At 42.3% G+C, this 21,651-nt stretch overlaps 1 protein-coding gene across 3 annotated transcripts in view; it reads left to right on the top strand.

Annotated features, from left to right (window-relative positions):
* The first annotated feature begins 2,615 nt into the window (after positions 1–2,615).
* Positions 2,616–21,651, top strand: part of FEZ2 (fasciculation and elongation protein zeta 2) — a 40,186-nt gene continuing 21,150 nt past the window's right edge. For all 3 annotated transcript variants that reach the window (XR_200413.3, XM_004765455.3, XM_004765454.3), the window contains exons 1-5: positions 2,616–2,913; positions 7,000–7,108; positions 13,207–13,323; positions 15,188–15,329; positions 16,405–16,673. Coding sequence is in view for 2 of the 3 variants with exons in the window: in XM_004765455.3 (XP_004765512.1) it covers positions 2,660–2,913; positions 7,000–7,108; positions 13,207–13,323; positions 15,188–15,329; positions 16,405–16,673 (891 nt within the window). In the remaining variant the exon portion in view is untranslated. The remainder of the gene's footprint in view (positions 2,914–6,999; positions 7,109–13,206; positions 13,324–15,187; positions 15,330–16,404; positions 16,674–21,651) is intronic.

The following is a 21,651-nucleotide window of genomic DNA, read 5'->3' as shown; positions in this document are numbered from 1 at the left end:
AGAACAGGCATCCCCACTCTTAGTCTCACCCATCACAACCCCACTGACAAAAAATTTTCCTTCTTCAAAGATAGCAAATGAATAAAATTTTAAAGATTTTATTTATTTATTTATTTGAGAGAGAGAGAGAAAGAGAGAAAAGAGGGAGAGAAAGTACACAAGCATACAAACAGGGGGAGGGGCTCTTTTTTTTTTTTTTTTTAAAGATTTTACTTATTTATAGCAAAAGAAATTTTAACATCTCTGGTAACAAAACCTTGGAGGGGGAAAAATAAAAAAGAAGGACCCGAGAAAATACAATTCCAAAGGAGTAGAGCACTCCAATTTTAATGTTCATTCTTATAACACCCTCATCCTTGCAAATTTTGGGGGACTCTGGTTGATTTTGTGGAACATTTCTGGATGCTCTGTTTCCCTTGTCCTAACACTCTTGAGACTATGGAAAATTGGGGACCAATACCTTTATAAGAAATTTATATTAATAAGTATACCAGAAAATAGAATGTAATACACATGAGCAACATTAAATGTGTAACAAATGATCCAGGGATCACACAAAAAGTAAAATCATTTCCAGAACCAGTTTATTTCCTCTAAATGTGACCCAAGCCACCTGGTTTCTCTTTGAAAACTCCTCTGAATTGTCCGCATTTATTCCTTTCGATTGACTGGTGGGGCCTCTTGATGCTACCTGGGTCTCCTGAACGCACCTTGCCAGTCTTCCCTGGTGTCACCTTCTGTCAGTGTGTCACTGTGCTCAATAGAGCTTTCTTACTTTTATTTTTTCATTCATTTTCCTCCCAATTCAATATGAAGTGCACTTTGTGTTCCTGAAGGTTGGTACCTTTTCCTCTTTTCTTCACCTTTTTTCCCATGTGGGCCAGAGAGATTTCTCATCTCCACTGAATTTCTTCTCCTCAGAATCAGTCCCTCTGACTTAAGTCTTCAAATTAACAGTCTATTTTGTTAACCTTGGATTGCTTTGAAGTGAAGTTGATCGACGTGATTATAGTATAAAATCCAGTTTCTTTTTTTTTTAAGACTTTTTAAAAATAATTTATTTATTTGACAGACAGAGATCACAAATAGTCAGAGAGGCAGGCAGAGAGAAAGGGGGAAGCAGGCTCCCTGCTGAGCAGAAAGCCCAGGACACTGGGATCATGACCTGAGCCTAAGGCAGAGGCTTAACCCACTGAGCCACCCAGGCATCCCTAAAATCCAGTGTCAATCAAATGGTAAAATGGAAGAGATGATCAAGTTAGCAATTGTTCAATAATTACCATGGAGAAGGCATGAGCTAATTTTAAATGTCTGATTTGGATCCACTTTTAAGGAGGTCAGATGTTAAACAAGGCACATCTGTATAGGGTGGTTCTAACAAGTGATTTAATAATGACACACCTTTTTTAGAAAAAATATAAATAATATAAATAAATATACATAGGATAAAAATGAGCATTTTAACAAATTTTAAGTATACTGTGGCATTAAGTACATTCATGTGCAACTATCACCACCATACAACTCCAGAATTTTTTACCATCCCAAAAGGCACTCTGTACCCATGAAAAACAGTTCTCATTTTCCCCTCTCCAGCCCCTGGCAACTCCATTATACTTACTGTTTCTATGATTTTGACTACTTCATACAAGTGCAATTATTCCACATGGGTCCTTTTGTCTCTGGCTTCACTTAGCATAAGGCCTACAAGGTTCATCCCCTGTTTGTTGAGTTGCATCCCACTTGGGAGCTTCCCACGTGTATCTGAAATCAGCCTCTTAAGGAGGAAGGCAGGGAAAGACCTAAGAAAGACGAGGCCACTCCAACTTGGTAGATGGCAATTTTAATAAGCAAAGGGAGCTTACATACATATAGGAGGCTTGCCTTTGGTGACAGCAAGACAACAGATCCCCACACCCACCTGCCAAATCTTGTTTACTAAGAGGCCTTTAACTGGGTTCATTCATGGTACACCCGGAGGGTGTTCTCAACGCATCATCAGAAGGCTACTTCCTTGGAGCAGCGAGAGGGGAGGTGGAGGGGAGATTTTCAGTGCCTGGGTCCAGCTCACAGGTCAACTGGCAGTTACACCTTTTCAGTTACCTTCCCCAACACTGTACCAAGTGCTTTGCAAGTATTAATTTACATAATCACTCATCTTTGTATGCTCCCCAGGGTCTAGAAAGTGCTTTGCATGTTTTAGATATAAAATATTTGTGGAATGAATTTCGGTAGGACTTCAGCATTTCCAGGTGGCTCTGCTTGCTCTTCTGGTTGGAAATTTACAAAAGGAGTCCGTTTCTCCCAGGGCCATAATCTGACACTAGGTTGCAAGTTTAAAGAAGCCCTTTATTTAAGTCACGTTTAGGTCAGTTTCCCACGAAGGGAAGCTATTCCTGAGTGACAGAGACTATAGGAAGTGACTCAAGGTAATTAAAGTTTTTCTTTCGTTCTACTGAGACCGCAGTCACCTGGGGGAAGAAAACTCCGGAAAAGGGAAGACCCGCCGGCTGGGCGGTCCGGACAGATCCACGTGGTAGACGGACAGAGGAGGCGGGGCCCGAGGCTAGGCGAAGCCCGCGGCGGGGCGGGGCCTGTGGGGCCTGCGGGGCGGGGCCCTGGCAGGGCGGGGCGGGGCGCGCCACTGCGCCGGGCGGCGATGGCGGCGGACGGGGACTGGCAGGATTTCTATGAGTTCCAGGAACCGGCCCGGAGCCTCCAGGACCAGGAGAACTGTAACGCGAGCCCCGAGGCCGGCGCAGGGCCGGGCGGGGGAGGCGACGGCTTCCCGGCGCTGGCCTGCAGCTTGGAGGAGAAGCTGAGTCTGTGTTTCCGCCCCTCGGGTCCGGGCGCCGAGCCCCCGAGGGCGGCCGTGCGGCCCATCACCGAGTGCAGCCTCCTGCAGGGGGACGAGTGAGTGCGGGCCCGGCCGGGAGCGGGCGGGAGCCTCCCCTGCCCCTCGCGCTGCCCTCGTCCTGTCCTCTGGCCCTAAGTCTGCAGCCTCGGGGGGACTCCGGCCACAGGCTCCTCCCCGCGCCCTCCTTCCGCCTCGCGAGTCCCCGCCCCCTCTGCTCCCCCGCCGCGCTCCCTGGGGCTGGGGGGCGGGGGGGTTCGGCCTCCCGGCGCTCTGCAATTTAAATCCCCTGCTCCCCAGCCCTCCCCGCTCCCTTACCCTCTGCCGCTGCGCTCCTCCTGCTCCCTAGAAACCGACCCAGGTTGGGTTCAGAGGGGAACCTCCTTCCCCCGAGCAGGTAGTTAGAAATTGCACCTCCTCGGGCACATGTGTAGCCGCTCATTCATTCAGCTAGCGTTTATTTAAGCGCTGAGCGCCAGAGGCTGCTTCGCGCTGGGAATACCAAGGTGGCTGAACGTACCCCTCCCACGTAAGGCACCACTTAGGTTGGGGGGCTGGATTTGTAAACAGTATGTATGGGTGTGACAAATGCTCTCCTGGACTTATGCGAAATATAGGATATAAAAGGGGTGTGTGTGGGAGAGCCAGGAAAGGCTTCACAGGGAAAGAAATGTGCAAACTGGATCCTGATGGAAGAGTGGGAGTTTGCCTGGCAGATGAAGAAAGGTCTAGGTTTGCACCTCGCGATATAGCACGTGCAAAGGTACCAACGCTGAAGCAGCATTTATGCCACAGGAGTTTATTGGCTCTATCGGAGAGCCCAGGTGGAGTGCAAATCCCGACAGAGGCAAAAAAAAAAAAAAAAAAAAAAAAAAAAAATACAATAATAAAAAGAAAGAAAGAAAGAAAAAGGCTGTAGTTATTAATAGCACGGATCTCCTAATCTGGTGGGACAACACGTGCAAGAACAGGTAATTAGTACAGAATTATCTAAGTGCAGTGTTAGGACATTCTTAAGGAAATGCACCAACTGGGTAAGGGAGAGGCAGAGTTCCTTGGTGGGGAGGTGTACTTCATTTGGCTATCTGGAACCCCAGTTACAATTTGGCTAAATAAGGGTTCTAATTCTGTACCTCAGTGTCACCCCCAAAAGATAGTAAAAGGAATGGTGAGAGTGAGGATGCTGAGTATGTGGTATGGGTCTCTGGGGAAACCCAGAAGAGGAGGCGAGGGAGCTAGGAGTGGAATGAACACTGTGGACATGGGTGGGGGATGGGTTTTTAGAGCCCCTAAGGAATTCAGAGATTAGAGGTTAGGGAAGGATTCTTGAGAGATAGAGAGGGATCCACAGGCATAGAAAGGGGCTTTCAGCCTGATGGCCTCCTTTCGTCTGTGTATAAGGTAGGAAGCTTGACCAGAGGAATTCTGGAGTGAGGGCCTGTAAACATGGCTTAGCAGTGGTTGGCACCCAGCTGTGTTGGGGACCATGTCGTCTTTTTGGCACCTGTCTGCAGTGTTCTGCCCAGTGTGGAGGGAGGAGCTTATGATTGGATTTTGTATATGGATGTATGCAGCCAATAGCAAAAGATGACCTTTTTGAAAGTCTATTCCTAGAGAAGATAGTTTTATATATACATATGTAGATTTATATACTCTGAATCATTGGGACTCAGGACATACTCTGGATTAAAAAATGATAGTTCTGATGCGTTTAGCTTTGGCAAGAGTAACTTCTCAGAACAGATTAGTGGTTTGTACATAAATGTTAAGGTTCCCTATTTTTCTTCACCTGTACTGTCTAGAAAGTAGTTTATGTTAGTCTTTGCTTAAATCCTAGGTTGATGTAAAACTTAAACAAAATATTTTGTTACTCTTGATAATGGTTTTTAGTAGATGATATGTTGGTAGTAATGCCCGATTCTTAATTTGGGAATGCATAACACATTTCTTTCTCTCTTTTCAGAGGCTGGGGCTGGTCACCGCTCACTGTCCCTTTTCTGTTGCATACATCTCTCCGTGGCTTGATAGAGTCTATCCCTGCCCCTCTCAGAGAGAGTTGAGAATTCTTTCACTCAGATTTGCATTGGCTTAGGACACTTTATATTACTTCTCTAAGCCATATCTTTAGTTTTGGTTAAATATGGATTGCACTTATCTGCTATGGTTTTACCTCAGGGTATCCCATAGAATTCAATGTCACAGGACTTTGACCTCCTTGGAAAAGAGCTTTCTTGCTGGTTGTTTATGACTGCTTGTAATATTTTATGATAAAGATAAAGGCAATTCATGTCTTGACGGGAGAATTCTAGAAATCTTTCTCTTAGGTCAGCCCTGTGTCCTTCCAACTACAATTGTTCTAACCTTGGTGGAGATGGAGGACTGTTAATTGTCCTTCACTTTCTTGGGATATCAAATGTACCCACAGTCTCTCCTACTGGGTGAAGTATTCTGCTCCACTTGTCTTCTTCTTCCAGCCTCATTCAAGAAGAAACTAACAAGCAGTCCCCCAAACCATGGACTGTGTTCACCTACTAGAATATCCTACTCGAGTTCCTAACTAAGGTTAGGTATATAGTCAGTTATCCGGTATCTGAAAGTCTTTTACTCAGGAAGGTGTGGGTCAGAAATGTAGCAAGTGTAGCTGATTTTAAACAATCTGGAGTTGTTGCCTCCAGTTGGAGTATTTTGGCATTGGAGAAGGTTGTGTTTCTAACAGAGAGGAGAATGGGAATGAACTATGCATATGGGAGATGTGCTGGGTAAATGAGCCAGTTTCCTAGAGCTTTTTGGGTTCACAGTTTCATTGAGGCTAATGTGCATTCCAAAGCCAAGCATCATTTCGGGATTTTATGTTTTTGGCAGTTATGGTCCCATTGCTTCTTCCCTTTAGCACCAAATCCCAAATTCATTAAATCAAGTATATTGCTTCTTTATTTTTAAGCTTGCATTCTTATTTTTATGCCTCCAGTGGTCTTGTTTTCGTCTCTCAGTGGCTTGCATGTTTGGAAAAAAAGACAAACCCACTCAGTTATTTAATGGCATATTCATGATTAGATATCTGCCATATACTTTAGGTATTTTTTCTTACGACATCTGTGTATCTCTGCCCATTAAATAGATTATATGTAGTCTTTAACGTACCCCAATTTAATTTCATCTCATTTATATCTCTGAAGTCATGTTTTATTATGCTGTTATTACTTTGGTACTAAATCTGAATTTTGGTCATGAAGTTGGAATTTGCTGTCCTTATCCAGTGTGACTTAGGACGTCCCTCAAAACAACTCATTTGAAATAATGCTTAAGAGTAATAGAGCTGGAAGGGATCTCTGTTACTCAGGCCTCTCATTTTAGAGAAGGGTGGCTCTTACTCAGAGAGGTTAAGGAACATGACCAAAGACTTCACTATTTGAAGAAGAAAGGAAATAGAGTCTGTGTTTCCTGAATTTTAGTCAAGCACCCTTTCAATTTACTCTTTTGCTCCCCCAAAATGCTGTTTGGCAATAAGGAAGGGTGATTGCATTGGCTATAACCTTTGTGCATTTTACTGTGAACTCCCTTTTCTCTCATCCTTCATTTTATCTGTCATAGTCCTTAGCCTATTATTTTACAAAATAGATGTTAAACCCCAGTTTCACATTGAGACTGAATCCTTTCTCCAGGAAGAATAACACATTTTTGGTTAGAGAAGATTATTCACCATATGAAACGATCAATAAGCAAGTGTGAAACCCCGTGTCTGTACTACCCGCGTGGCTCAGGACACATTACAGAAGCTCCCTGTATGTCAGTCTCCTCCTCTGTGAAATGGGGATAATAATGGTTCTTCATAGTATTGTTTTTGAGGATTAAATGAGTAATCTGTGTAAATTGCTTAGGAGGATACCTGGCAGCTAGTATTGTAGAAACGTGACCTGTCAACTTTGAGAGAGTTTTCACACCACTGAATCTTCCTTAGCACTTCTTGTCAGCCCAGGGATTCTTTAGGGGGCTCTTTGTTGGGGTTTTTCTGGAAAACTGGAGGCCTTGCATTGTTTTGCTTTGACATTTTTTGTTCTTTCTATCACTATGGGTTTGGTATTTGTTTAACAAAAGACATGTGGAGGGTGTTAACTTCCATTGATTGTAGTTTTCTTCTTTTTAAGGATTTGGAATGCCCTGACAGATAATTACGGAAATGTAATGCCGGTAGACTGGAAGTCCTCCCATACCAGGACCCTGCATTTGCTTACACTGAACCTCTCAGAAAAAGGGGTAAGTTAGGAATTGAGCGAATAGTTTCTGAATAACTGATTCTGATAATAGAACTAAAAAATAGCCTTGCTATTGAACAGATCAGTGGGTTGCCAGTTATTTCCAAGTGTATAGCCATTGGCGTGGCCTTCTGTTGCCAACTTGGCTCCACCACTGTCAGCCTTTGCTAGCACTTTGCTCCAGTTCTTCCCAAGCATACACTCTCTTTTGTATGTTTAACCAAATCTTTGTCACCTGGGAATGAACAACAAAGATCAGCGGTTTTTTTTGTTTTTGTTTTTTTTCTGAGCTTAACTAGCACAATTTTGGTGTGCTGGGAAAACTGGATAATATACTGAGGGTACTGGGAAAGCAACATTGAGTTAGCTTTCTGATGAATTTAAGGACTTGCTGGACATGACACATTTTCTGAAGACTGTGTGTTCCTGTGAGTATTCGATAACCTTTAAAAGACCTTAGAGCTCTTGGCTACCTGTTTGAGCCTGCTGGGGACTCCTCGGGGTTGTAAAGTGAAGGTGCCTTGGGTAACAAGTGTGAGCACAGGTGATGGGACAGCTGGGGTCGGGGGTGGAAAAGGGAAGGTCATTGTTTTAGGTGGAAAAGCACAGTGTTCGGTTTATCTAAAGGTGATGAGAAACAGCCAAGTTATATATAAGTTTCAGGGGCTGTTTAAGTTCCTTATCATATAACAATGTAAACTCAGGCCAGACCTTTGGGAATGCTCTATGTTTCACTAAGTGTATTTGTGTAATTGAGAGTATAATGCATTGGGGCTGTCAGTACCTTAAATAGTATTGTTAATGTTTTATGAAAACGACTTTCTCAATTATATGACTCAGGACAGCCTGCTGCCTATTATTTTTTAGTAAAATGTGGAGTTCTGCCTGTGTTTCCCAGTATTCTAGTAGAGAGAGGAATCTTGCTGTATGTTCCAGTAACCCCACTAAGCTATTCTGCTGACTGACCTGGCATACATTTTGTGAAAAGGAATAACAGCATTCCTTATGCTCTGTCTTCTCTTTGGACCCTAGCTATCATTTTGGGCTTGGTTCAAGTTTCCTTTCCCCTCTGAAGCTTCCTATTACTGTTTTAGCCTTTGCTGATCTCATGGAATTATACAATTTTAGAGTTGGAAGCGACTTTAAAGGACACTTAATCCAGCCTCTCACTTGGGGGGAATCCCCATCTACGGCCTGTCTGACAGATGGCCCTTTAGCCATGGCCTCAATCCCTGTGTGGAAGGGAAATGCAGCTCTCTCTGTGGGAACTGGTTACACTGGTGGGGGTGTGAAAATCTTCAAGGACTTATCTGTCCCACAGAATTTAGCCCCGTTGTCTCCTGGGTTCTGGTCCCCACAGCACTCTGTCCATATCTCAGACCATTACTTTGTTTTCTTATTAATCCTGTGTTTTAGGGTCTGTCATTGTGATTATGATTTGCTGCTAGCAAATCTTTTTAGTCTTTTTAGTAAGTACCACTGTTCCTGGCACATAGTGAGTACTAAGACAAGTGTTGAGTGAACAAAGGAATAATCTTGTCAATGAGACCATAAGGTTAGTGAATATGATGGAAAGTTCTTTTTTAAAAAATAGGCATTTTCGGTATTATTTAACATAGTACTAAATCCATGATAGCCGATCAATGAGTATTTTTTTTGGAAATACTTAAAAATAGCATAGAAGAGATAGAAGTGCATTAGCAGAATGAATGGGACACTATAATATGGTTTCATTGAATAAAATGTATGTCTTGTATTGTTCTTAAATCACATCTTGGAAAGTTGCTCCCTTTTTCTGCCTTCTGATTGTTATTTTCTTCTAAAAAAATTTTTTTTAGTAACTACATTTTTTATTAAAGATTTTATTTATTTATTTGAGAGAGAGAGAGAAGAGCATGAGCAGGGAGCCCAATGCGGGACTCCAGGATCATGATCTGAGCTGTAGGCAGTTGCTTAACCAGCTGAGCCACCCAGGCGCCCCAGATGTTATTTTCAATGCCAGAGTAATGGTATAGCTAAGGGTGGTGATTTGTAATGACTTGGGAATTTAGTACTAGTAACTGATCTTTTTTTTTTAAAGATTTTATTTATTTATTTGACAGAGAGAGATCACAAGTGGGCAGAGAGGCAGGTGGAGAGAGAGAGATGAGGAAGCAGGCTCCCTGCTGAGCAGAGAGCCCGATGTGGGACTTGATCCCAGGACCCTGAGATCATGACCTGAGCCGAAGGCAGCAGCTTAACCCACTGAGCCACCCAGGCGCCCAGTACTAGTAACTGATCTTAATTATAAAAGCCTTATCTGAAAAACTCAGCAGATTAAAGTGGACAAGTGATCATCCATCTGTCATCTGCCCACCGGGACACAACTACCAGGTGATGAATAAGAACTGAAATTAGAACTCTGTTTTTCAGGAAGGAGTAGCACACATTCGGTTCCTGGAGAACAAGGAGCTATGTAAGAAGGACCTTCACATTCTGTTAGATAGCATATTATTACATTTTTTTAAAACCTGAGTTAGTTTATTTAGCATTGCCTACTGTATGCTCTATTCTTTCCATACTGAATTGTGTTGAATTTACCTTTGGAAGTATCCTTTAGATTATTCCATTTTTAAATAGGATCTGTAGGAAATTTCTTCCTTTTCTTTCTTTCTCTCTTTCTTTCAGATTTTATTTGTTTATTTGATGGAGAGATAGCACAGGTAGGCAGAGAGGCAGGCAGAGTGGGAGGGAGAAGCAGGCACCCTGCCCAGCAGGGAGTCTGACTCTAGGCTCTATCCCAGGACCCTGGGATCATGACCTGAGCCAAAGGCAGCTGCTTAACTGACTGAGCCACCCAGGTGTCCCTGGAGATTTTTTTCTGGATGAAGGGAGAGGACCTTTCTTTTGCATTAGGATGAGAAAAACATTCAGGAAAACCACCATTTGCCACTTTTCAACTTTTAATTTTTTTTCCGTTGAGGTTCAAGATGGCATACTTTTAAATTTGAGGAGTCTTTCTGTAGTAAGGGAACTAGTATATTCCGGATTCTTACATGGGCACATTTTTTCCATTTGAAGCAGCTTCAGTTTCGTACAGGGCAATAGAACCACCAGCTCTGTGTCTAACCTGGCACAGGAAGGAGTGATGGGAATGTTTGGCAAAGAGAAGACACACTGATGCCGAAATGGGAGAGTGAATAATGATACCCATGACAGCCAAGGTTAGTTTTCAAAGCCGAAAGGGATTCCAGCCCTTAACATATGCCATCTCTGTGGGGAATGGACTTGGCTCAGTCCCTGGAAAGATGATCTGGGGTCATTATTTCTCTTGTTATGGAAATTTATTCTAATGGTTTACTGGTATCAGTCTTGTGTTTTGGCAATAGCTATAAAAACTATTCTAAATCCAGTGCCATTTTTGAATATGCTTATATGGGAAAAGGCTTCTAAATAATATTGCCTTAGGAACATCTCATGTGCTGTCTCCTTCCTCCTACTGTGAGCGTTTTTTTTTAAGGACAGAGACTTTGTTTTATGCACCTTTTTATCTTCAAGAGCAGAGGCAGGAAGAAGATAATATCTTCCTTAGGAGTCATTTTTAAATGAAAACTTGGATTTGTCTGTAAAAGGAAGAATAAATCTATGGTCTTCCAATTATAATGAAGATTGATTGTGGGAAGTGTTGAAATTTAAGGATCCATGAAGATAATTGCTAGGTCTACTCCCCATCTTCCATACACCCTTGTAACTAGATTGTGGCACTTTTCATCCCCACTTCTATAATCTTGAAGCCAAACATCCTCTCTCACCAAGAGCCTAAGCTCTTGCTCTTTCACATTCCTTATTAAAAGTTGATAGCTGGAAAAGAAAAAAAAAGATAACTGCATTGGTTTAAAAGTACTAGACCTAGTATAGACCTTATCGTGAAGAAGCAGCCTCTGCCCTCCTTACCCCTTCCTTGCTTTCTGCTTACCAGAGGCAGCCACTTTTAGCTCCTTGCACTGTTTCTGCTGACAGGGAACATGCTTTCATCATTTTACTTGATTTTTTTTTTTCAACTTTAGACTTTATCCATGTACTTTCTACTCATCGGTGAGGGTTTAGGTCTCTCTCAGTCCTCCCACTGTCCCTCAACACCATAACCCTCATGGAAACTTTCCCTTCCCTTGTCTTCGCAATATAATTATATAAAAATAATTGGTTAAATTAATCTTCATCATTTATATTGACTATATAAATATTCACAGTTGACCCATTTCCATACATCATGAGTGAATTTCCTCTTGTAATTTGTTTGTTTTTTTTCTTAGGGTAATAATCATTGTCTTTTTGTGGTTCATTTAAGCTATCATTACCTCATAAATTCAGCCTCAACAGAGTCATAAAACTTGTTTTAGTACGTGATGTGCACCAGAGAACCTGTTAATGTCTCTGCCTCTCTTTCTCTTATCCTTTTCTCGATGCTCCATGCAGGTACCATCTGAGCTCTTTACTCTCCAGGTGAACTTCACAGCCATCATTCTGGAACTTTTATTCCACCATCATTACAAGAATTCCCACATTTCATTCTTGGATTACGTCCCAGGTCTGCTTCCTTTCTGGTTTTCCTTCTGGTTTGAATGGAGCTTATTCTGCAGTAGCTTTCTGAGAAAGGGTGAATGAGGTAGAATACTTTGAGATCTTGAATGCCTGAAAATGTGTTTATTCTGAGCTCCCAACTAATTGTTACTTTAGCTGAAGATAGGATTCTAGGCTGAAATTTACTGAAACATGGAAATAACATTGATTTTTTTTCTTCACCTCGTTTGTTGCTGTTGAGAGTTTAAAAGACATTTTGATTCTTGATCCTTTTCATGTGATGGGTTTTTTCCTCTCTGGAAGCTTTTAGATTCTTCTTTTTCTCACAATGTTCTGAAAGTTCAGAATGATACGCTGAAGACCATGTCCAGGCCTTTCCTAGTCTATGGCGCAGTGAAGACACACAGGCCCAAGGAGGTGTGGCTTCACTGAGTTACAACGTGGACTTGCATTATGTGGTAGGACAAGCCTCAGAACCCTGATGTGGCTCCTCTCCCAGACTGACATTCTGAAAGGCAGCACCTGTCCATTTTTACCTACTGCATTTTCCAGATAAGGCTTTACAATTAGGACTAGTACTTAATTTATGGTCATGATTTTTGGAGTGGGCAGCTTAAGGGACACCAGCTCGGTAGGCATGGTGTGATAACCCAGGGCGGGCAACGGTAAGCAGTGGTAGCACCCCTGGGCATGAAGAGGTAAGGAAAGGAGAAGTTACCAGAACCCAGAGAGAGTAGCTGTAGGGGGACGGGTCTGCTTGACAGGTTTTGCTGCTTTTTGGCAGTCTGGCCAGGAAGGGGGCAGCGGAAGGAAGGTCCAGCTCTCATCTTCAAACCCTCCAGTCTGCTGCTAGTGTCAGCCGGCGGTTTTTAACCCACTGGAAGCCAGAAGTCCAGGCCATCCTTTGATTTAGTCCATAAAGTTCAGCGCCCTGATGCCCAGAGCAGGGTGGAAAATGGCAGTGAGGCAAATGGGAACCCCCAGCACGATTGCACTGAAAGATTCTCTTGGAACCTACAGAGATTTTATTTTTGGAAGAAGAGCGGTTCCTCTGTACGGCAAAGTTCGACTCTTGTGGACAATGCCAGGGAACCAATTCCCAATCTTTTATTCTGAATGTTAGAAGTTAGTTTGGCAGTAATTAACTTTATGTCATCTGTGGAATTTTAAGATACACCAGTCTTACTATTAGATTGTGAACTAAATCACATTTGCTGCTAAACCCGCCTATTACCTCCCTCCCCTGTCTCCTGTAATTCCCCACGACTTCCTAACAAACGCTGTAAGTGACCCTCTTCCCCAGGGAGAAGCAGCTAAGCCTGTGTCCGTATTGGGGACGCATGCGGCACCTCAGCAATTCCATGTTTATTTTCCATTCCCCCCGTTGGTGTCTGAGAGGAGTAAAGGACTTCAGTGCTGCCTGGCACGGAGCGGTCATAATCATTTCTCCCTTTCCAGGGAAGACTTCTTTACCCAGACACTGCGAATTTGTTGTGATCAGAATGGCCTGCTTTTAACAGTGGGTTATTTTGCTTTCAGATAAGTGACAGTTTGCTCTTTGATGCATCAGATGACGAGGAGCTGAGGGAACAGCTGGATATGCATTCGATCATCGTCTCCTGCGTTAATGAAGAGCCGCTCTTCACTGCAGAGCAGGTAGAGACGAGACCTTCGTCCAGGAGGGAAAAAGGAAACCTCAAGCTGAAAAACAGTTTCTTCCTGGGGCAGTAAGGGCTGGGTTGTTGGGATTTACTTATTTTTCCTGCATTTTCTGTGTAGGTAAGCTCATCAGTTACGTCCTCCACGGAGAGGAAGAAGAAGGTATATGTAATGTGAAGCAGATGGGATCACGTTAGTTGGGAAGATTTTTCAGTACAAGCACTTTCCCAGCGCGGGCCTGGTTGAAACAGTGCAGCAAGTTACCGAGGGAGGGTTAGTGCTTCACCTGAAATCAGAAAAAATACTGTGAATTGTGTGCTTTTTCAAGAGTTAACAAGACATGGCAACCTATACCGTATCTGTGTGGACACTACCTACTTTCTCTAAAGGCCTGTGTAAAAATCATCAGCACTTATTAGTACATATTGTGCTCCCAGAAAGAAGTGAGCGTGATTCCTGTGGAATGCTCTGATAACGTCAGCCCTGTATTCATTTAAACCACTTGCGTCGGCTTTCTCAGTGTCCGAATACTCTTCCCACTTGGGTTGGGTTGTCAAACTCCTGAAGTAACGTGTGCCAACCCTGCTCTCACTGCGAACCCTCCCAGAGTAAAGCTTTCGGCTGGAAACGTGAGGTCACTGAAGAGATAGGCTGTGGCCAGGTTGGGAGGAGTCCATTAAACGTGCGCCATTTTGATGCTCCTTCGTCATATTTGTGGCTGGATTATTCCAGGCCTGGAAAGAGCGCGGTGCTTAAAATGCCAGATAATGGGGTGGAGGGCTGTGGGAGGTGGAGCGTAATATCCCCGGGAAATAACACGACCCTGAGGGTTCATTGTCTCCTCGGTAATCTCCCTGAATGCCATAAGCCTTCCTGCTCCCAAGACTTAGCCAAGCAGACTCTGCCCTCTTCTCCAGGGTTTCATTGTGCTCTTTTACAATGCCCGTTTGAGAAAATCTTCTTACTAATTAACATAATCCCCACCTCCTTCAGATTTACTCTTCTTTTTCTCAGTACAAGTATTACCTCTTAAGCCTGCTGATTCATCCCGCATTTTTTTCTAATAGTTTTTTTTTTTAAACTCTTAGATCTATTTTTTCTTAACTGTTGAGTAGTTTTTCTGATTCTAAGTTCCCACTGACTAATGTATCCTTTGGAACTTTTAAATGTGGAGCAGGACAAGATAACTATCGTAAGATTCGAGCAGTGTTGCCCACGACAGTAGATTATCGTTGAAAGACAGATATTTCTGAAATTTTCCTGCTTCTGTGCAGCTCTCTTTTTCTCTTTTAGCTTCTATATTTCGGTTAATTTTGAGTATCTCTTAATCTTCCAATGAGTTAATACATGAAAATATTTTTCTGCTGTTAATGGAAAAATTTGCTGCTGTGGAGGTAATTTTTTGCTTTATATAACAATTTTTTTGCTTTCTTTTTTTAATTTTATGTCAATTTGATGAAATCCTTTAAACTGAGCACAGGCATGTGGCATATGGTATATTTTCTGTCATTTGCTTTCTTTTGACTATAATCTGGCTCTAGCACATCTGAAGTAAATTATACGTGTGTTTTTGTGCCATTTCTAAGACATTGCAAGATCTGATAGGGCTTACTGTATCATGAGGGACATTAAATCATACTCTTTAATTTTGTGCTTAGCATATTGTAAATTTTTTTTTTATTAACCACTCACTCTTAAAAATCAAAATTTTGTTTATTCAGAATACCAGCTCCTCCTGCACACTGTTGGTTAGTGGAGAATTAGTGCATTTCTGCTCTGGTTGCTTCAAGTGAGCACCGTGTGCAGATAGGTTGTTTAGCTGAGTGTCTCTGAGTAACAGCGGTATGTATATTTTTGGAAGGTTATTGAAGAAATTGAAGAAATGATGCAGGAATCTCCGGACCCAGAAGATGATGAAACGCCCACCCAGTCTGATCGGCTGTCCATGCTGTCCCAGGAAATCCAGACTCTTCAGAGATCCAGCACAAGCAGTTACGAAGAGAGTAAGACACCCTCCTTAAGTCCATGCTCTTCATACTTCCTGTGTGTCTCCATCTCCAGGAAGCTCAGACTCGTACAGGCTATTGTACACACCCTTCTTCAGCCCTCCAGCAAAGTGCTCGGGCGTATTTTTATCAGTGCTCAGGGACTTTGTCATGTTCACCTTTGAATCCTGTACTAGCCGGATTGGGCTGCTGTAACAAAGTCCTGTATGCCCCCGTCTTAAACAACAGGAATTTATTGTCTCAGAGGTCTGGAGGCTGGAAGTTCAAGATCAAGGTGTCAGCAGGTTTGGTTTCTTCTGGGGCCTTTCTCCTCAGCTTATAGGTGGCTGTCTTCTCCCCGTCCTCATGCGGCCTTCCCTCTCTGTGTGTGTCTGTCCTTGGCTGGTCATTTTGTAAGACAGCACTCATACTGGATTAGGGCCCAGCCTAACAACCTCATTTTTACTTACGTTTTTAAAGAACCTCCATCCCCAAATACAAGCACTTCCTGACGTAGTGGGGGTGAGTGTTTCAGTGATGTCCTAGCCTCGCTCACATGAGCCTCACTCACATGCTGAGGAAAAACCGAAAGGGGGTTTCAGGGACTAGTCTTTTCTTTCATCTTCCCAGTCTTCAAAAAAATTCACACATCGGGGCACATGTGATCCAGTATGTACTTGGTTTAATTTTTTTCAGTTCAACTCCTGTCTTCTGAAGTGTGCTAGAACCCTGCTAAACTGCGTGCAGTTTCTTGTCAGCAGGTAGTTTCTGTACTCGCCTTCGGCTTTTGTGTGTGTGCTTTTCCTTGTACGAGCTTTTTTCCATCTCGACTGGAGTGCCGCTCCTGGGACGGCCGAGTTAGTTAGGCAAGTAAAGAATGTTGTTACACTTCTCAGCCTTTTGAGAAGTAAGTGTGCCCACCTACCTCTGCTCAGTCCTGCCCCCACCAGAAGCTTTAGGATGACCAGAAGATCTCCCACAGTTTAATTGTTTAGAATATGATCCTCGCTCTTTTGGCCTAAAACATCCCATCGTGCCGCTCTCTTGAAAGGCTTTTTGATTTGTACCTGCCGTGCTCTGCTTTTGGTCACAGGAGTAAAGAGGCTCTCAGTATCTGAATTAAATGAACTACTGGAAGAAATTGAGACGGCCATCAAGGAATTCTCCGAAGAGCTGGTGCAGCAGTTGGCCCTGCGAGACGAACTGGAGTTTGAAAAGGAAGTGAAGAACAGCTTTATTTCCGCTCTCATTGAAGTGCAGAACAAACAGAAGGAGCACAAAGAAACAGCCAAGAAGAAAAAGAAACTCAAGAATGGCGGCTCCCAGAATGGGAAGAATGAGAGAAGTCATATGCCCGGCACAGTAAGTGGTGTTCAGCGAGAGTCCCCCTGCGCTGGGAGCCGCTCCCGTGGTGGCCCCAGAGCTCCCGGGCCGGTCACAGGCGGACAGGGCCTGTGTGTGCTGGAGAGCACCGATGGGGCTCTGGGCAGGGAGACCCGGTGCTCAGCTCTTGCAGGAAGGTGTTTTCTTGGGCAGCACGTAACGGTTATATGGGTAACTCGGCACAGAGAGGTTTAGGAGGGAAGTCCGTGCAGGGAACGGGGTAGGGGGAAGTAAGGAAGGAGGCGATCTTCAAGGCGGCCGCTTTAATACCGCCAGGTGTTACTAGTGGTTACTCAGGTTTGGCTGGTGGGCTCACACGAGGTATTTCCTTGTTTTTGCTTCTCTTGTATGACTGGTATCATAAAAAGTGAAAAGGGGTGCATTTAAAGGTAGCTGAAGTGTGCTGAGCCTCAATCGCAGACTGATGTGTCATCAATTTCCTCCCTATTTACAAGTGAAGCTGGAACGTGGCGGCATTAGAGGCAGTGATGTGGTATCGGCCATTTGCCCAGTATTTGGCAGATTAGGACATTTCTGAAAGAAAAGTTTAGAATATGTGAATCTTTGACTCTTTATATGAAATTTCTAGTTTTCTATCTTTTCACTTTGCTTAAGTGGTCCTATTTTGTGTGATTAAACTCCATCGTAAACATTAACTAATTACATGAGATGCATTTCTTTCGTGATTTTAGAGCGTTTTTATTTTTCTTTGATCAGTTGAGCCCTGTATTGCCACCTTCATTTTGTTTGTCTATGAAGAAATGTTGATTTTATTTTTTTGGAGTATAATTGTTGGGCAAAGGGATCCATTTTTCTAAAAGGAGTGCCCCTTTTTCATTCATAATTTTGATAACATGATAATACAAATGACCACAAACTAGACATTATGGTTTGTAATAATATAAGTTCTGTTTTTGATTTAGTTTCAATTTATTTGTTCTAAGGAATACTTATCAGAGAAATGGTTCTCATTAACCAGACTCTGCTGGAACCCAGGGGAGAGAATGATGTCCTAGGTTGCTGGATCACCAATGAGCAGTTGATGCAAATGAAAAGAATCTCCCCATTTAGCCTATTCATTGTCTGCTTTTAGCCTGGGAGTAAATGGACCTTTCCTTAGTGTAATGTCCATTTGTTTGCTGAGAGGACATAGCTCATAAACGGACTTGGAAAAAGTTCTCAGATATGTGGTACAAAATATTTTTGAGAAATGGCAGTATGGATTGCAGAGGTGTTCATTAGTTGCTTCTAGGGACTACTCTGGAAGAGCGAAAAAAAAAATAAAAACAACCCCAAACCCAAAAAACCCCAAACCCAAACATTTGTTTGAATATACAATTCTAGAAGTTTGCTTTAAATTTCCAGAGCAAAACTTCTATGTCTTATTTTTTTTTAAATTGTCCTGTTATTCAAGTGTGATTAAGCGAAATGCCTAGTTGAAAAGTTGTAGCATTGTTGGTAATTTCTGTCTGCTGTTAAGAATTACACGTAAACCTTCCATTTATTAGTGTTAACACTTGGCTGGGGGAAATAAATTTATCCTGAGAGGTGTTTAAAGACTTCTTTTTGTAACTCCCGTATAAAAAGTGTTTGAGTGGGTTCATGGTGTAATTGTACATGGCATTTATATTGAGAAATGGATTTTGCAAGGCAACATTTAGATCTCACTCAAACCTTTATGAGTCTTGAAATAGAGTTGTAGTAATAGTCAATTTTTTTCACAGTATTTGGACCTGTTAAGGTGCTTTAATCAGGTTTCTTTTTTAAAAAAATTATTTCTTTTTTCTAAAGATTTTATTTATTTATTTGACAGACAGAGATCACAAGTAGGCAGAGAGGCAGGCAGAGAGAGAGGAGGAAGCAGGCTCCCTGTTAAGCAGAGAGCCCGATGTGGGACTAGGTCCCAGGACCCTGGCCGGGATCATGACCTGAGCTGAAGGCAGAGGCCTAACCCACTGAGCCACCCAGGTACCATTTAATCAGGTTTCTTTCTTTCTTTCTTTCTTTGTTTAAGATTTTATTTATTTATTTGACAGAGATCACAAGTAGGCAGAGAGTCAGGCAGAGAGAGAAGAGGAAACAGGCTCCCTGCTGAGCAGAGAGCCGATGCAGGGCTCAATCCCAGGACCCTGAGATCATGACCTGAGCCGAAGGCAGCAGCTTAATCCACTGAGCCACCCAGGCACCCCTAATCAGGTTTCTAATGGCATTGCTAACCTTGCAGTACTGGTTCCCTCTATAAGCTGGAAAAAGACCATCCCATCTGTGACAGAAGGAGCTTGAAATCTGTGATTCTGACAAGAAGGGTAGGAGGCTCAAAAGAACCCTAAAAGGAAACCGCCAATTGGATAAACAGATTGCGGAAGATGTTACCTTGTTAGACATTTTATGTAACATGCAGCTTGGGCAAGGCCTCTCTCTCTGAGTTAGCTATCAGCAGTGATACAAATGTCTAAAAATTGGTGACCTTCCTAGAGCTATCATGCATTACCTGTTTTCTAATAACATTGGTCACTTTTTTCTTTTTCCCTTAGATATTTTTGTTTTATTAGCAGGATTTGGTTTTCTTTCCTTAAGCATGGAATAGCTTCCTTCTGTTTTTTCTTAAACATGTTTCATTGAAACAAAACATTCATTTGTAGTTGGTTTAAGGCTTTATCCATATTTGCTAGCTCTTCTCTTTGGTCCAAAACACTGTAAAGAAATACCTGGATGGGAATAGAGCAGAGTTAAACTTGTTAGGTGTTAATTTTGGAGACATTTTGTTTCAAACATTTTTCTGTAGTGAAAAAAGAATTGGGGCATTAGGGATGCTATTTAGAGCATTAGACAGTGTTGAGGCCATGGGAATACTATTAAATATTAAAGTATTGAGTTTCTTATACAAGTGAGATGTTATCCTGCTGTGTTTTATTTTTACAGTCTGCTGCGTGTTGGATAGGGTAAAGCAGCATACGTTCACTCAGCAGGTGCTTGCTGAATGCCTTCCTTGTGCTGGGCACTGCTGAAGATCCAGCGGCCAATAAAACAGAAAAGGCCTGTGGCCTCTTGGAGTTTATATTCTAATAAGGGGCACAGGCAATGGACAGAGAAAGAATGAGTAGGCAATGTAATTTCTGATAGTAATAAATGCCACCAAGACAATAACATGCTGCGTAAGGCAGTTGATAACAATGCTTTTGGGGATCTGTTTCTGTTACAGCAGTCACCATGTCACTGCTCCTTCTTATGAGCAACGTAGGCTTTCCTTTCTTTTTCTAGTTCTCTGTGTGGAGGGGAGGTCAGAGGAGTAGATACTCTCTTTGGGAAATGAGACTCAAGAGAGCAGAAAACTTTCTATCTCTTTTTTCTGTTGTTCAGCATCAGGAGAAAGAGAGCAGTAGGAGTGGAGTTGGGAATGGTTGATGGGTACTGTCTATTAATCACTATGGTGACTTGCATGCATTTTTTTTTTTTTTTGGAACTGACCATGTTGTTTTGGTGTTTTATTTATTTATTTAAAAGATTTTATTTATTTATTTGAGAGAGAGACAGTGAGAGAGAGCATGAGCAAGGAGAAAGTCAGAGGGAGAAGCAGACTCCCCGTGAAGCTGGGGAGCCCGATGCGGGACTCGATCCCGGGACTCCGAGATCATGACCTGAGCCGAAGGCAGTCGTCCAACCAACTGAGCCACCCAGGCGTCCTGTTTTGGTGTTTTATATATGCTCCTCCCTTTTCTGGAGTGGCCCTCTGTTCCTGTTTTTCCCAGTCCAGTTTGGAGATTTTTTTTCTTTTTAACTTGACCTTCACAATCCTGGACAAGCACTGTCTTCCTTTCTTAGAACCTTCCTTGATGACTCGTCATCCAATGCAGAATTGACTACTCTCTCCTTCTTTGGGGGTTAGTATTATACCTCTTGACTATTTCTGTTGGCACTGTCATACTATATTGTAGTTTTTTGTTTTCGCATCTGTTTGACATGGATCACTAACGATGGGAAATGTTGCTTTATCTTAATATCCTTAGGTATAACATTCGGTACTAACAAATTTCTGCTAATAAGTGTATGAAAGAGATAAACTTGTAAATCTGTATTTCTATTTAGGGTCTTTCTGTCAGGTGCCAAGCCCTCAGAGGCTGAAGAACCTGTTGATGAAGAATTTTAGGTTAAGACCTATATTTGAGGTCTGCTCCTGCTGCTGGGTACATCTCCCTTTGAGATTTGAATTTTGGGAGGGTTAAATGAAATAATGTATGGAAGAGTAGCATACATCCTAAGTAAATGCTAGTTACCATATATCCAACTGCCTACTAGTTATTTGTCTCTGAAATTGATCAAACTAAAGTTATCATTTTCCTAGAGTTGAATTTATTTCTTATGTATTTTTCTTTTGGTTAGTTGAAAAGTCTACTCATTCACTGAAATCAGTGGAATTTCTAAGTCAAAGGATATTTAGTTTCTGGAGGGATTTAAACAACCATCTTTTTATATAGTTCTACCCAAATGATACCCAATAATAGCATAAGTGAGCGGCCATTTCCCACACCTCCAGCCAACAATGGGTATTGTTAGCCTTCTGATATATACTGATCTGAAAGGCAAACAGTGGTTTGATCTGTTGCCTTCTGTATTCTTTTGTGAGTTGCCTATTAAGTCACGTTTGAGATGTTTTCTGTATTTATTTAGGAGGGTACATATACTTCTGATCTCATAGTATCATGCTCTGTTGTTATCATTGGATTAAATCTTACCTGGGAAGCTCATTCACATTGTTTCATTGTTCAGCATCTCAGCTAATTTTTGGTTCTTTGCACATCACTTAATGCCTGTTTGTTGAATTGAAACTTTGCTATAAAGGAGATAGAATCCCAAAGGATTTGGATTTGTCCTATTTGAATTGTTGTTCTATCAAGGATTTTTTGTTGTTGTTGTTGCCAGTCTAATGTTTATGTTGTATAGATTCACAGACCATTGG

Source organism: Mustela putorius, unplaced genomic scaffold, assembly GCF_011764305.1.
Source record: "Mustela putorius furo isolate JIRA1106 unplaced genomic scaffold, ASM1176430v1.1 tig00000281_pilon_pilon_pilon, whole genome shotgun sequence".
In the NCBI taxonomy this organism is placed as follows: Eukaryota; Metazoa; Chordata; class Mammalia; order Carnivora; family Mustelidae; genus Mustela; species Mustela putorius.
Note: the sequence above shows the minus strand (reverse complement) of the source record. Positions and strands in the feature narration are given on the sequence as shown.